The 16,259-nt window shown below is 41.9% G+C and overlaps 1 protein-coding gene across 1 annotated transcript in view; it reads right to left on the reverse strand.

Annotated features, from left to right (window-relative positions):
- Window positions 1–16,259, reverse strand: part of aspm (assembly factor for spindle microtubules) — a 71,176-nt gene that overhangs the window by 32,637 nt on the left and 22,280 nt on the right. Inside the window, exons 11-14 of the mRNA XM_078218138.1 lie at window positions 14,147–14,292; window positions 13,979–14,064; window positions 9,265–9,483; window positions 7,230–7,434 (exon numbers count right to left, since the gene is read on the reverse strand). Coding sequence (XP_078074264.1) covers window positions 7,230–7,434; window positions 9,265–9,483; window positions 13,979–14,064; window positions 14,147–14,292 — 656 coding nt within the window. The remainder of the gene's footprint in view (window positions 1–7,229; window positions 7,435–9,264; window positions 9,484–13,978; window positions 14,065–14,146; window positions 14,293–16,259) is intronic.

Raw genomic sequence — 16,259 nt, forward strand, 5'->3', positions numbered from 1 at the left:
TCCTAAAATCATAACTTCTCGCACCTAAAAGGAGAAGGGCAGGAAGGACACAAGAAATAGAAGCAGTAGACCATATGGCCTGTCAAGCCTGTTCAACCATTCAGTACAATCATGTGCTTCAACTCTATTTTCCCACCCGCTTCCCATATACCTTAATTACCTCAGAGACCAAAAATCTGCCTATCTCTACAACGCTCTGGGGTAGCAAATTCCAAAGATTCACAACCCTTTAATTGATTTCTCCACATCTCCATCCTAAATTAACCCCCTTAGCCTGAGACTGTTCCCCTTATTTTAGACTCCCCAAACAGCAGAAACGATGGGCCCCCCATATCCCCCCCTCCATCCGCCGCCCAGACCAATCGTGTCCCCGCCCCCCCTCCCACCAATCGCCTGTAGGATGTCAGTGGGCCCCCCTCCCTCCACCGATCGACTACAGAACGACATCAGGTTCCTCTCTATCTCTCCCCCCACCGATCGCAGACAGAGCGCGCAGCAGGCCCCCCTTCCTTCCCCGATTAGGCCACCCCAGCCTGGTCCCGCCCCCTCTCCCAGGGCAACACGACTGTTCACCATTGATGGGGACCAGGTGCTTTCCTCACCGGAGAGAATCTTCAGGTGAGGCCACAAAGGCAAGTGAGCCTGGATGATTGCGTCTCGGGCTCACTAATGCCGTGCAAATTGGAACTTACATTAATTTGAATAAATAATTCAGCCTCTCTCTGGAAATGGGCGAGAGGTTGACTATGCCAGATATCTGGTACTGGTAAAATTGCGAGAGCTGAGAAATTGGGCGCAATCGTGATTTTGTGGTTCTTGCATGATTTTACCAGCTTGCCCCACCCATCAATGGGTGGGGCGAACTGGCAAGATCGGGGCCAATGTCTGTGTCTCTTCTATCAAGCCCCTTTGGAATATTGTAGGTTTCAATGAGATCACCCCTCATCATTGTAAAGACCAGATAATATAAACCCAATTTATGCAGCCTCTCATCATAGCAAACTCCCCCAACCCAGGGATCAACTTATTGAACTTTTGTTGTATCGCATTAAATGCAAGTATATCCTTTCCTAAATATGGAGACCAAATTTGCACACAGTTTTCCAGATGCGCTCTCAATAAAACTCCATAAAATTGTAGTAACACATCTTCATTCTTGCACTCCAATCCCTTTGCAATAAAGGCCAACTGCCATTTGCCTTTCTAATTGCTTGCTGCACATGCATGTTAACTTTGTGTTCCTTCTACAAGGTTAGGCCAGCATTTATTGCCCATCCCTAATTGCCCGAGAAGGTGGTGGGGAGCTGCCTTCTTGAACCACTGCGGTCTGTGGTATACGTATACCTACAGTGCTGTTAAGAGAGGGAGTTCCAGGATTTTGACCCAGTAACAGTGAAAGAATGGTTATATATTTCCACGTCTGGATGGTGACTTGGATGGGAACTTCCAGGTAGCGGTGTTCCCATGTCCTTCTCAATAGTAGCGGTCGTGTTTTTTGGACGATGAGTTCCTGCAGTGCATCTTGTAGATGGTACATACTGCTGCCACTATCCATTGCTGGTGGTGGAAGGAGCAAATGTTTGTGGAAGGGGTGCCACTCAAGCAGGTTACTTGATATGTCGGGCTTCTTGAGTATTGTCTGAACTGCACTCATCCAGATAAGTGAAGTGTATTCCATCATACTCCTGATTCGTGCCTTGTAGGTGGTAGACCAGCTTTGAGGAGTCAGGAGGTGAGCTACTTTGAACATCAACAATTACAAGTTTCACACCTTTTAAACTATGTTCCACTTTCCTATTCTTATGACCAAAGTGAATAACCTCACGCTTCCCCATATTACATTATCTGTCATCCTGTTGCCCATTCAATCTGTCTTTGTCACTTTGCAGTCTCAGTAACCTCCCTACAGATTACCTTCCCACTTAGCTTGATTAAATAAAGAGACAGAGAGTAATGTATAAAAATCATGAATATAGATTGTAAACAGTTGAGGCTCCAGCACTGATCCTTGAGACTCTCCACTATTCACTTCCTCCCAACTCAATAAAGCCCTGCTTATACCCACTTTGTGCTTTATCAGTTAACTGAACTTTACATACATGCTAAAATATTCTCAATTGCATAAGCCCTCATCTTGCCTATTTACCTGAAGTATAGCACCTTATCAAATATCTAGTACACTGCATCTACTCATTCCCTTTCATCCATCCTATAGGTTGCAGCCTCTAAAAACTCTAATAAATTTATCAAACAGGATTTCCCCATCGTAAAACCATGTTGACTTGTTCTAATCATATCACGCTTTTCTAAGTGCATTGTTAAGACTTCTTTAATAATGAGAGATAACTGACACATGGCAAAACTGACACTAAATAATGGGCTGCCTTTAAAGAGGTGATAGCTCAGTTATAGCTCCCTGGATGACAAAAGAGAAAGCAGAAAAAAGGTTGCATGTCAGATGTCAGTTGGATAATACAATTGAGAACCAGGCTCAATATGGAAGGTTCAGAGAAAATGTTCAAAGTGGAAAAAGACAAATAAGTGAAGCGAAGAAAAAATAAGAAAATGGTATCTAACAAATTATTCTGAAAATTTGCTGCAGGCATACGAATAGGAATATGGTATCAAAATGAGAAGTTGGACTGATTAAATACCTTAAAGGGATTTACATATTTAGTGCCTCAGCCATGCCCCTACCTCCATGAATACTTTGCATTTTCAAGAGAATGAAGGAGGAGGCAGTTGAGGCACTGGATGGCCTAAAAAATTAAGAGGTGGTATGAGATAGGCTGGCCTATCAGGTTTGCCTGCCAAACATTGATTGTAATTTACCAGGTTCAGATCTGTTCTCAACTCGTTAAAATTGGTCCTCACCCAATGAATTATTTGTACTCTGGTTTTCTCCTAGTCCTTTCTATTACCCCCAAAATGCCTCCTGACACTTGATTCACATGACCCACAAAGTTGCTAAATCAATTGGATTGGGTGATATCCAGCCAATGGTACTGAAGGGTGGATGGAAATTGCAGAAGCATTGGCCATAATTTAAGGATAAATCTAATAGGAAAGCTTTTAGAAATGATAATCCAGAACAACATTAACAGTCACTTAGATAAGGGTAGATTAATTCAGGAAGCCAGCACGGATTTGTAAAGAGCAAATGGTGTTCAATTGTTTCAGAAGATAACAAAGAGGGTTATAGAACCATAGAAACCCTACAGTGCAGAAAGAGGCCATTTGGCCCATCGAGTCTGCACCGACTACAATCCCACCCAGGCCCTACTCCCATATCCCTACATACTTACCCGCTAATCCCTCTAACCTACGCATCTGAGGACACTAAGGGGCAATTTTAGCATGGCCAATCAACCTAACCCGCACATCTTTGGACTGATTGGTTGATTGGGAGAAGCCAGTTGATGTACATGGATGTTCAACAAATAAACTGATAAAAATGACATGCAACAGGCCGTTCGGCAAAGTAAAAACCCATGGAATAAAAGGGACAGTAGCAGCATGTTTACAAAATTGACCGAGGGAGGGTGGACTGGGCAGACTGATAGCAAATCAGATTTAATACGGAGAAGTGTGAAGCGATTCATTTTGGTAGGAATGAGAAGAGGGATTATAAATTAAAAGGGTTCAGTTGTAAATGGATGTAGAAGCAGAGAGATCTTGGGTATATATACACACAAATCACAGAAAGCGGCAGGGAAAGTTGAGAACATGGTTAAAGAATACAGGATCTTGAGCTTTATAAACAGGGGCCCAGAATACAAAAATAATGAAGTTATAATGAACCTTCTTAAACATTGGTTCAGCCTCAATTGGAATAGTGTGTCCAGTTCTGGGTGCAACATTTTAGGAAGAATGTGAAGACATTTAGAGAGAAAGGTTTCATGCGAATAGCTCCTGGAATGATTAACTTTAGTTACATGGATAGGTTAGAAATTGAAGCGGTTCTTCATGGACAAGAGAAGATTAACAGGAATTTGATAGAGACATTCAAGATCATGAGGGATCTGGACAGTGTAGATAGGGATAAACTCTTCCCATTGGCAGGAGGATCCAGAACAATACAATGATTTCAGGTGATTCCTGAAAGAATCAAGAGCAGTTTGAGCATCATTTTTTGTAAATGCTGTGAGCAGTTAGCTCTGGTATACACAACCCAAGGTGGTGTAGATAGATTCACTCAATCAAGACCTTCAAAAGACAATGGATTATTACCTGAAGAGGAAACAAATGCTATGTTATAGCAAAAAGACAGGGAGCAAGACTAGCACAAACATGATGGGCTAAATGGCCCTTTTAGAGCTGCAGCCATTTTATGATTTAATATAAATATTTAAAAATATTTCATTTATCAAGAACCTGACTAGCATACAACATATGGAGTAAATAGTATCATATTGAATAAATGGCATAATTTTAAAAAAACGTGATTTCAATTACTTAAAATCGAATTACTCAAAAGTGGAAGACTATGCACATAGTAAAAATGGATGAAGAGTCACTGAGAAAAATTCATAAAATCATAGAATCCCTACGTGCAGGAGGCGGCAATTTGGCCCATTGAACCTGCACTGACAACATTCCCACCCAGGCTCCATCTCCGTAATCCCACATATTTACCCTGCTTATCTCCCTGACACTAAGGGGCAATTGAGCATGGCCAATCAACCTAACCCGCACATCTTTGGACTGTGGGAGGAAACTGGAGCACCCGGAGGAAACCCATGCAGACATGGGGAGAACGTGCAAACTCCACACAGATAGATTCGAGAAATTATTGAAATTATTCTCCCTCCTGTGTTTTTCTGCATACTGTTAAAGTATGGTTTCTGATCGGGAAGGACAGTGAATAAAGTTGTATAATCTAGCAAACAGGAAGAGGCCTACTTTTTTCTTATCGTTGATATTTTCATACTTTCAGATATCTGAAGTTGTTCCAGTCAGTAACAAATTGCTCCCACAGTGACATCTCCATTCATGTTGCCACTGGAATTATTCTTCCCAATACCAGGATAGGCACATGGGAATTGCCATACTTCAAGGATTATACAGATTGCCAAAATTATTTCAGCTCTTTGGTGATCCATCAAAATGAACATTACACAAGTCACAGATTACAGTTCAACTGTACTCAACATTTAAATCTCCCAAAAATATACACTTTTTAAGCAGGTGTTCTGAAACTGTATCACTAATGTCAAAGGCAAAACTAGAAAACTGCATTGCTAAAGTCAAATCAACTTTAAGCTACATGGCCTAGAGGTGCATTTGATTTTCTATTTTAAAATGTGCAAAGTTGTATCCCACCAGATAAAATGGCAAGATAATGCTGACTATTTCCAGATTCCCCACGAGTACAGATAAAGCAAACATTGGAAATGGTACAGGGAGCCATTTTTTATAATGGGAATTGTGATAAGGTTAGGACTGACTGACAGGCAAAAGCCATGTACAACTGCATTTCAGCAGTGCATCAAGTGGCTGATACATTCAAATGCAAAAGTTTGCATTACATGATCCTGCATGGTTGCACTGCAGCACAATAGTCAACTATAGACTAAACTAGTAAACTAAAAATTAAAGATAATTTTTCAAGTAATTTTGCATTATGTGAACAAAGAACAAGAACAAAGAACAATACAGCACAGGAACAGGCCCTTCGGCCCTCCAAGCTCGTGCCGCTCCCTGGCCCAAACTAGACCATTCTTTTGTATCCCTCCATTCCCACTCCGTTCATATGGCTATCTAGATAAGTCTTAAACGTTCCCAGTGTGTCCACCTCCACCACCTTGCCTGGCAGCGCATTCCAGGCCCCCACCACCCTCTGTGTAAAATATGTCCTTCTGATATCTGTGTTAAACCTCCCCCCCTTCACCTTGAACCTACGACCCCTCGTGAACGTCACCACCGACCTGGGGAAAAGCTTCCCACCGTTCACCCCATCTATGCCTTTCATAATTTTATACACCTCTATTAAGTCTCCCCTCATCCTCCGTCTTTCCAGGGAGAACAACCCCAGTTTACCCAATCTCTCCTCATAACCAAGCCCCTCCATACCAGGCAACATCCTGGTAAACCTCCTCTGTACTCTCTCCAAAGCCTCCACGTCCTTCTGGTAGTGTGGCGACCAGAACTGGACGCAGTATTCCAAATGCGGCCAAACCAACATTCTATACATCTGCAACATCAGACCCCAACTTTTATACTCTATGCCCCATCCTATAAAGGCAAGCATGCCATATGCCTTCTTCACCACCTTCTCCACCTGTGACGTCACCTTCAAGGATCTGTGGACTTGCACACCCAGGTCCCTCTGCGTATCTACACCCTTTATGGTTCTGTCATTTATCGTATAGCTCCTCCCTACATTATTTCTTCCAAAATGCATACTTCGCATTTATCAGGATTGAACTCCATCTGCCATTTCTTTGCCCAAATTTCCAGCCTATCTATATCCTTCTGTAGCCTCTGACAATGCTCCTCACTATCTGCAATTCTGCCAATTTTGTGTCGTCCGCAAACTTACTGATCACCCCAGTTACACCTTCTTCCAGATCGTTTATATAAATCACAAACAGCAGAGGTCCCAATACAGAGCCCTGCAGAACACCACTAGTCACAGGCCTCCAGCCGGAAAAAGACCCTTCCACTACCACCCTCTGTCTTCTGTGACCAAGCCAGTTCTCCACCCATCTAGCCACCTCCCCCTTTATCCCATGAGATCCAACCTTTTTCACCAGCCTACCATGAGGGACTTTGTCAAACGCTTTACTAAAGTCCATATAGACGACATCCACGGCCCTTCCCTCGTCAACCATTCTGGTCACTTCTTCAAAAAACTCCACTAGGTTAGTGAGGCATGACCTCCCTCTCACAAAACCATGCTGACTATCGTTAATGAGTTTATTCCTTTCTAAATGCGCATATATCCTATCTCTAAGAATCTTCTCCAACAACTTCCCCACCACGGACGTCAAGCTCACCGACCTATAATTACCCGGGTTATCCTTCCTACCCTTCTTAAATAACGGGACCACATTAGCTATCCTCCAATCCTCCAATGTGAAAGAAAGATATGAGCAGGTAAACATACAGTGAAAACAAAAACACATTTCTAATGTAACATGCAGATTGTAGAAACAACATGGATCAGAAATAATTTAGCAATTAAGCGCATATGCCACCATAATCTTCAGAACACTAGCCATACTTACTGAGGTTGGTTGGAATGGCTTCAATAGAGCTTTCATCAGAATCACTAGTTGATGTATCAATTGCCACTGTACCACGTTGAGCACATTCTACAGTCTGCATGGTTCGTGAACAGATGTTATCTGCAGCCAGAAGGCCAGGGTGATAATGATGGATAAGGTAACATAAAACTCTGCCATCAGAAAAGGCTACAGTGAAGTTCTCAACCTGAAATAAGAAACAAAATAATTACATGGCCATACAATTTAATTGTTAATTTGAATATTTATTACAGTTTTTCTTAGACATTACTTACAAAAATAGCAATTTCTCAATAATCTGACAAAATTTCAGAAAGGCAAGTTCTTTGAGAAACGGTGTCAGGCTCTGCTTGGTATTTCATTGCCACTTCCATTGTTTTTAGGTTATGGGATCATACAATCGTGCAGAAAAGGCACAGGTCATTTGGTCCAGCAACAGCATTAGCTCTTGAATCCTATTAGTCCCACTCTCGCACTATTTCCCAATGTCCTTTCAATTCATTTTCCTTCAAATATTAATTGAATTCCAAAGCTATGAGTTTATACCCGTCACGGATTGGTTCATTCCAAATCCAAACCACCTGCTGCATAAACAAGATTTTCCTCATGTTACACCTGCTTCTTTCATCAAATCTCCTCTTAGCTTTCTCTGCCCCAGCTTTTCCAGTCTCCCAACTTAACTGGCAACAATTTTGCACTCTGCATGACGCAAGTAAAATTCAAATTATACATTTATAGAAGTTAGGATCCTTAGTGCAGTATAGGAACAAGGGCCACTTTACATATTGCTTCTTGAAATTTAACAATGCAAGAAATCTTGGTCATCGGTAGATTTTTATTTAGCATATTTTTGTTCTTCTTAGTTGTATTAGGTACTGCAGAAATCTCAATTAATTCAGTTCCTTTTCCCTCCAAAATCTTCATCTTAACCTCTCCATCCAATTTTCGTACAAACATCAGTTTTCTGCCAGAATCTCATCTAACCAGTTATACCTCCTCATGTGTGAGCACAATAGTGATTTTCAGCAGAGTATTCAATAGTGGGGAACCATGATAGCCAATCCCAATTCTGCCCTTGTAATAATGCCTTAGATATAAATATATGCCATGGGTCGCAATATGATCAGGGGCAGAATCTTGCAGGAGGTATCAGGTGTTTCAGCTGGAGTGCTGGTGAGAGACCTGTTCAACCTCTTTTTGGCATGACCCACTGAACCACAAGCCAATCAGGCACTGGCAGGCCTCCCCTTGAGCGAAGATCTCAGGGACAGCAGTTCTGCCTGGTGAGAACTACCAACCAGAGAGTGGGAGTCTTGTGCTTAGTTCAAACCACCAGATGTTACATTGCCAATTTTATCTGGTGAATAACACTGAAAACCACAACAGAGTGCTGTGCAATAAACACACCTGAGATTTAGATGGGAGTAGTCCTAAGTTTTCAAAATCATCTAAAAATAAAATTGCCAGCGGCATGCTCATTCTGAGAACAAATAAATACTCAAGTCTCTTTGGGCATGGAGTCGAAACAAAGTTAGATTTGGCTAAGGAAATAACTGCAACGGCTGAAAGTCTGCCAGTTACTGTCTAGTTTCATGCATAAAGGATGGTCATGTATGGCACAGTGGTTAGCACTGCTGCCTCACAGCGCCAAGGACCCAGGTTCGATTCCCGGCTTGGGTCACTGTCTGTGTGGAGTTTGCACTTTCTTCCAGTGTCTGCGGGGGTTTCCTCCCACAGTCCAAAGATATGCAGGTTAGGTGGATTGGCCACGTTAAATTGCACCTTAGTGTCAGGGGGATTAGCTTGGGTAAATGCATGGGGTTATGGAGATAGGGCCTGGGTGTGATTGCGGTTGGTGCAGTCTTGATGGGCTGAATGGCCTCCTTCTGCACTGTAGGATTCTATGAAAAAGAAACGAAGGATGGGACTTGCACATATAAGTACATTCCAAATACACATTTAAGAGCATTATTTGATCCATTTTATATGGTTGAAGTAAATGAATGAATCAACTTACTTTGACATCATAATATTCACACACAGCATTAATCCAATTCATTAGCAACTTGAGTCGGGGGCTATATTTCTCAGGTAAAATGTTGACGTCTTGATCTTTTGCTGGATGGGACAAAACAGACATGGAGCGCAAAGCTTCCAGCTTATGCTGTGTACGTAAATTTTTTTGTAAGAATTCAATCTCTTCTTGTAACTGATCTTCATTGAGCAAAATCTCTACCTAGGAGGATAAAAACAATGCAGTCAAAACAGTGCACAAATTAGTGTTCAAAACACAACAGAAAAAGCAGGCAACTTCACCCGTAAAACCTCACAAGTAGCTTGTGAAAAATTAAAGAGATGGCTGAATTCAAGAAAGGTCACCCCCATACATCCTACCGTACACTATGTATGTGGGGCTGAGATTGGGAAAATAATGCAGCATTTGGAGGAGTAGTGACCATGGAAGAGATAGAATCTGAGAATAACTGCTCCTTCAATCACAGATTCTGTCTCTCCCACACACACTACTCCAGCTCCTCCAATCACAGGTTCCCCCTCTTCCATCTAGATTTTATGAATGGCAGAGGAGCATGGGCAGGAAGGAGGGAGCGCATAGCTGAAGGAGCTGCCGGCCACCACATAGGATATCTTCTGCTACACTATTGACAATCCTATTGAGTAGGCCAATGAGAAGTGAACAGGAAAATAGAGGAAGGTGGCCAGAAACTCCATAAGGAGGCCAAGAGCAGGCCTGAGGATAACTGGTTGTTCCACTAATGTCTTCAGGCCTTTTCAGTAACATGCAGCTAAATAGGAAGGGAGGAGGCACCCTTAAGCCAGGAACAAGGTCGGGTGCAGGGCCCTAGGGGAGCCGCCACTCAGCCTAGCACAAGCCAGGACCTGGCAGCCATCTGTGCTAGTGGGCCAGCATACTTCTCTTATTTCACCGTTTCACCATGACAGAGTCCGAATGAGTTCAAGGTAGCATTTTGAAGAGAAGTGAGAAATGCAGAAAATTTGCAGAAGTGCCCGTTATTGGGAGGATTGGTCTGTGCCTGGTGTACATAAAGGAGCCACTAGTTAATGGAAGGATGTGCAGTTTCCATAAAGTAGCCACCAATTAATGGAAGGGTGTGCGGGTTCCATAAAGGAGCCACCACCTGAACTTGTGTTTCCTCAAGCTAATCTCACAAAAAATCAGTTTGCGAGATGAACAGTTAACCTTTTGGAAAAAGTTGGCACTGACATGTTAATATCGAATGGTAACTTTATGATTGCTTAGTGCTATGTTCTATTTGAGCTTCTTTTGTTTTTGATTTCATTAAAAATTGATGCTCCCCAATGAACTTCTCTTGAGAATAAAACACCTATCCTTTATTTTTAATATGGACACAAAGAACTATAATTAATGTTCCTTTGATCCATCCGATCAATGTCAGATTAAAGTATAGATTATCGTGCAAAGTGCATTAAATTGAAACAAAAAACTGAAATGTGAATTGTATGTAAATTAAACTATTCATTATCTGTTGGCAAGCTTGGTGCTGCAGCATTACTTTTTATGTACTCTCCTGTTGCACAATTGCACCCTTGAAAGTTTATAAGCATTCTGTTTAAACAGAAGTATTGAGGGGAAAGAAACTTGAAATTGATAGAGCAAAACTAAAGAGTGCTAATGGCGTTTAGTTCATTTTTAAAGGGGCTGCAGGTGTGAGACTCATTCCTAATAAGTTCTTGACGTAGGGGGGCTAAATTAGGCTAATAGAAAACGCAATCATGGGTTTAAGAACCCTAACAAATACTGACTTAAGAGTGAATGATCTTAGACTATAAAGAGGGCTGATGAGAGCTGTCGTTATAGAAGATAGCTCTAACTGAATAATAAGTATTCCTCATTTAAAACATGTATTTTGAATTTATAAAATGGATGCAGTTTGCTTTTAGAATACATTTTGTGAAACTTCAGCCAACAGCAAGGTACACCAGGGTTTGATGGGATGAGGTAGCAGACAGTGTCTGCATTCCGTGGGACAATGGTTCTACTGAATGCAGCTACTTTATCAGCAGTTCTTGGGAACAAGATGGCTACCAATGCCAGTTTGACGAATAGAACTATACAGTTCCAAGCTGATAACTCAGGTGCAAGGCAGACATAAGGATTTTCTCAGGGTCGGACTAGTGTCACGTGGGTTTGAGTCTGTGAAAATCATTCTCCCATCTCACTGTCCAGCCTCCTGTGTTGCTGAGCAACAGAAGGGAGGAAACATCCGTAATTAAGGACAAATCAGATCCCATGAAGTCAGGATGTATATTGTTATTGGCTGGAGTTAGTGACAGTAATGATTATTGACTGTTTTGTATTAATGTTTACTGGATTATAGAATATAGAATCCTACAGTGCAGAAAGAGGCCATTCGGCCCATCGAGTCCGCATCAACCACAATCCCACCCATGCCCTATCCCCATATCCCTACATATTTACCCACTAATCCCTCTAAACCTATGCATCTCGGGACACTGAGGGGAAATTTAGAATGGCCAATCAACCTAGCCCGTACATCTTTGGACTGTGGGAGGAAACCGGAGCACCCCGAGGAAACCCACGCAGACACAGGGAGAATGTGCAAACTCCACACAGACAGTGACCCGAGCCGGGATTCGAACCCAGGTCCCTGGAGCTGTGAAGCAGCAGTGCTAACCACTGTGCTACCGTGCTGCCCCTGATCTTAAGACTATAGACAACTACTTAGACAACTGCTGATAAAGTAGCTGCATTCAGTAGAACCATTATCCCACGGAATGCAGACACTGTCTGCTACCTCATCCCATCAAACCCTGGTGTACCTTGCTGTTGGCTGAAGTTTCACAAAATGTATTCTAAAAGCAAATTGCATCCATTTTATAAATTCAAAATACATGTTTTAAATGAGGAATACTTATTATTCAGTTCGAGCTATCTTCTATAACGACAGCTCTCATCAGCGCTCTCTATAGTCTAAGATCATTAAGATATCTAAGATATTATGCCCACCAGAAAGGTGGGAAATATGATTTTGAAAATGTGTAATTGCCCACACAGAGGCATTGTTTTTCAGAGTGATATTGGGCTGCCCGCATTCTATACCTTGAGTGCTGGGCTACTTGATATCATTCTCCCAATCAATCGATTGGTCAATAAAGTCACATCAATTGGGCCAGTAGGCTGACGAATGGTAGATGGAGTTTAATTTAGACAAATGCGAGGTAATGCATTTTGGTAGATTGAACCAGGGCAGGACTTACTCAGTTAATGGTCGGGCATTGGGGAGAGTTACAGAACAAAGAGATCTAGGGGTACATGTTCATAGCTCCTTGAAAGTGGAGTCACAGGTGGACAGAGTGGTGAAGAAGGCATTCGGCATGCTTGGTTTCATTGGTCAGAACATTGAATACAGGAGTTGGAATGTCTTGTTGAAGTTGTACAAGACATTGGTAAGCCCACACTTGGAATACTGTGTGTAATTCTGGTCACCCTATTATAGAAAGGATATTATTAAACTAGACAGAGTGCAGAAAAATTTACTAGGATGCTACCGGGACTTGATGGTTTGAGTTATAAGGAGAGGCTGGATAGACTGGGACTTTTTTCTCTGGAGCGTAGGAGGCTGAGGGGTGATCTTATAGAGGTCTATAAAATAATGAGGGGCACAGATCAGCTAGATAGTCAATATCTTTTCCCAAAGGTAGGGGAGTCTAAAACTAGAGGGCATAGGTTAAGGTGAGAGGGGAGAGATACAAAAGTGTCCAGAGGGGCAATTTTTTCCACAGAGGGTGGTGAGTGTCTGGAACAAGCTGCCAGAGGTAGTAATAGAGGCGGGTACAATTTTGTGTTTTAAAAAGCATTTAGATAGTGACATGGGTAAGATGGGTATAGAGGGATATGGGCCAAATGCGGGCAATTGGGATTAGCTTAGGGGTTTTTATTTAAAAAAGGGCGGCATGGACAAGTTGGGCCGAAGGGCCTGTTTCCATGCTGTAAACCTCTATGACTCTATCTTAAAATCAGTATACTGAGTTTCATGAGTCTCTGTATTTAGCTTAAGTTGGGCAATACATAGCCTCAAGAGAAAACCTCCGTCAATAGTTCTCATGCTATGTAGTTAGAATTTTCATTTTTGAAATGGCGTATGGAAGATTAATATGTAATAAATTAACAAAACATCTATTTATTAAATGAGCCTATAGAACACTATGCTATCATATCTACATAAAGAAGGAAACTCTTAAGAAAATTAAACAAATACAAATTCAGCAGTGGGTTTGCTTCAACAAATAAACAGCTGCAAATTGAGGAGAAAAGAGGTGGGAGTGCAGCGAAAGATTGGCTTTTTATGATAATGCTGTTTTTTATATTCTTCATTAATTTCAGTTAATTAGCATGTACAATTTCATTTATTTTCATAGCTCTATCGTTTTCCAGGAGGTGGCCATAAGGTTGCCACAAGCTAAAATTCCAAGAGACAGAGCCAGGTAGTACTGTCTGCTTTCCAAAGACAGTAATATCTCAAATGATGGTGAAAGCAAACAAATTGAGAAAGTCAAATGACATTTCCCAATGTGTATCCTGCAGAATTTCAATACTAATCAAACAACTCTTTTACGTTAATGACAGAATATTAGCACCATCATCTTTAAAGGTTGACAACTGTATGTTTAAAAAAAACACTATTACATTTATCTAATGTATACAATACCTGAAACGCAAAGATGATTCTCCACAGCAGCGCCAAAGTTTTTTCTCGATGTCCATCAACAATATCCCTCGAATCTAGTAGGTTGCCTTGTGAACGAAAAGCAAGTGTTCAAAAGTGATTACATTATGAAATACAACACTTCAAGTTAGCTATGGATTTCAGTTTTACCCTGTTCATCCTTCAGATCAACTCCATGAGACTTAAGGGCACTCAATGCCACTTCCACATTGTGCAGTTTTTGAAGACGGCTAATTGCTGGGGCTCTTAGTTGTTTTGATAGTTTCCAGTTTCGTGTGAGAAGTTCCACTGCTCGCCTGGAAAAGGTTATCCAAATCAAATAAATGACACACTATACTGAGCATGTGAATTTTAAATACACATATTGAGCAATTCTTAAGAGTATTCCGATTTTCCATCTAGAAATGTTACAACATGTATTTTCTGAGCAGTCTTCATCAAGTCAAAGGAAAAGTATTTCAAACTTCTTCAAAATATGTGTCATTGAAATGCATGGGCAGCCTCGAAGGTCCAGCCAGGGAAACAACAAAATGATGTGTCCAAGTGATTTCTTCAATTTTCTTCATGCAATTAAACATGTGGTAACATTTACTCTAACAACCAAGTGTTTACTCCATTGAGTCTCAAACTAATAAACATAATTTTAATCAAATATTTGCTGGTCTCACCATGAAGTTCTATGATCACCCATTCTTGGGTTGATTATTCTGTACCAATGCCACATCAACACAATCAGTGATTGTCTTTTGCAAACAGTCATATTTTTATAAGTTTGCAATCCAGAGCCAAATTGACTCTCTGATGGCAGAGTACATTGCAATATTTCCCAGGTTCAGGTGGCTCAGGCTTTGTTCCCTGCTAGATTTACTCTTCTAAAAACAGATTTTGGAAAGGTACTAGTGGTTTTGTAGGTACCTAACGAACATTGCTATTTGAGAAAAGAAAACGAGAGACACAAGGAACCACAGACCAGTTAGCCTGATGTCAGCCATTAGGACAATCCTGGAATCCATAAAGGAAATGCCAACCATCAATTTAGAAAATCATAACATGACTTGGTACATTCAACATAGTTTAGTGAAAGGGGAACCATACTTAGCAAATCTGTTAGTTTTTCTGAGCAGGGTTAGTGGTGGGGAGACAGTGGATATAGCTGGTTTTGAGTTTCAAAAGGTGCTAGAAGAAAAGTTGTTGCACAATGTAAGGTCGCATGGAGCTGGGAGTAACACTAGCATGTTTAAAGGATTTGTTAAGACAGAAAACAGTAGGAATAACAGGTCATTTTCAGTTAGCAAGCTATAGCAGTCGGGTGCCGCAAGGATCAGCGCAAGGGCCTCAGCTAATCTATATTACTCATTGAAATGAGAGGTCAGAGTGTAATAGATTCAGATTTTGTGACAATATAAAGCTAGGTGGGAAAATAAGTGGTGAGGAAGATTTTTGGGGGGGGGGGGGGGGTGGCGGCGATTCTCCCAAAAAGATTCTAAGTGCCGAATTCACGTTAAAAACTGGAGTAACTTCACTGATTTTTTAAAGAGGGATTTTCAAAATTAATCTCACACACTGCAGTGTGCCTCAAAGAGATTCACATTGAAAATCAGGGAGCATGGCCCATTCCCTTTGGAGATGCCAGCAGCATGGCGCTGAGTGGGCCACTGCACATGCACCCATCTGTCAGCGCCGAGATCGGCACATGCGCAGTGGCCCCGCAACCTCACATCAATGCTGCTGCAAACCGCCCCCCCCCACATGGATGGCCAGCCCTGATGACCTCACTATCCGATGCCCATTGAGCATTGCCACTTTGCCCCTTGTGCAGTGTCGTGGGCCAGGCTGGGTCGACCGCCAGTTTCCCGTTAGTGGGGAGCTGTTGTAAACCCCGCTGGAGTGAACCACACCTGGCGAGGGAAAGGATGGGGGGGTTGGGGGTGAAGAATGGAGAGACTGAAATCTCCAGGCCCGCTAATGACTTGGAAATATAAATTCTAATATTTAAGTCAGCTCTGCGCCAATTTCCAGTGCGGAGTTGATTACGCTAAAAATCCTGGCCCCAGAGACGCATGGAGGCCATGGTGCCCAGCAGGTAGCCCGCTAAACGGCCTCCACTGAGCAGCCTCGGCCTCCAGCAGCTCAATGGGCCAGGAGAATCGCCCCAGAGTCTATAAAGGCATGTAGATATTTTAGGTGAATGCACAGGATGGTATATAATGTAGAAAACTGGCAGTTATTTATTTTGGTAGGAAGAATGGGGGAAAAGAAACAG

Source organism: Mustelus asterias, chromosome 8, assembly GCF_964213995.1.
Source record: "Mustelus asterias chromosome 8, sMusAst1.hap1.1, whole genome shotgun sequence".
NCBI classification, from domain to species: domain Eukaryota; kingdom Metazoa; phylum Chordata; class Chondrichthyes; order Carcharhiniformes; family Triakidae; genus Mustelus; species Mustelus asterias.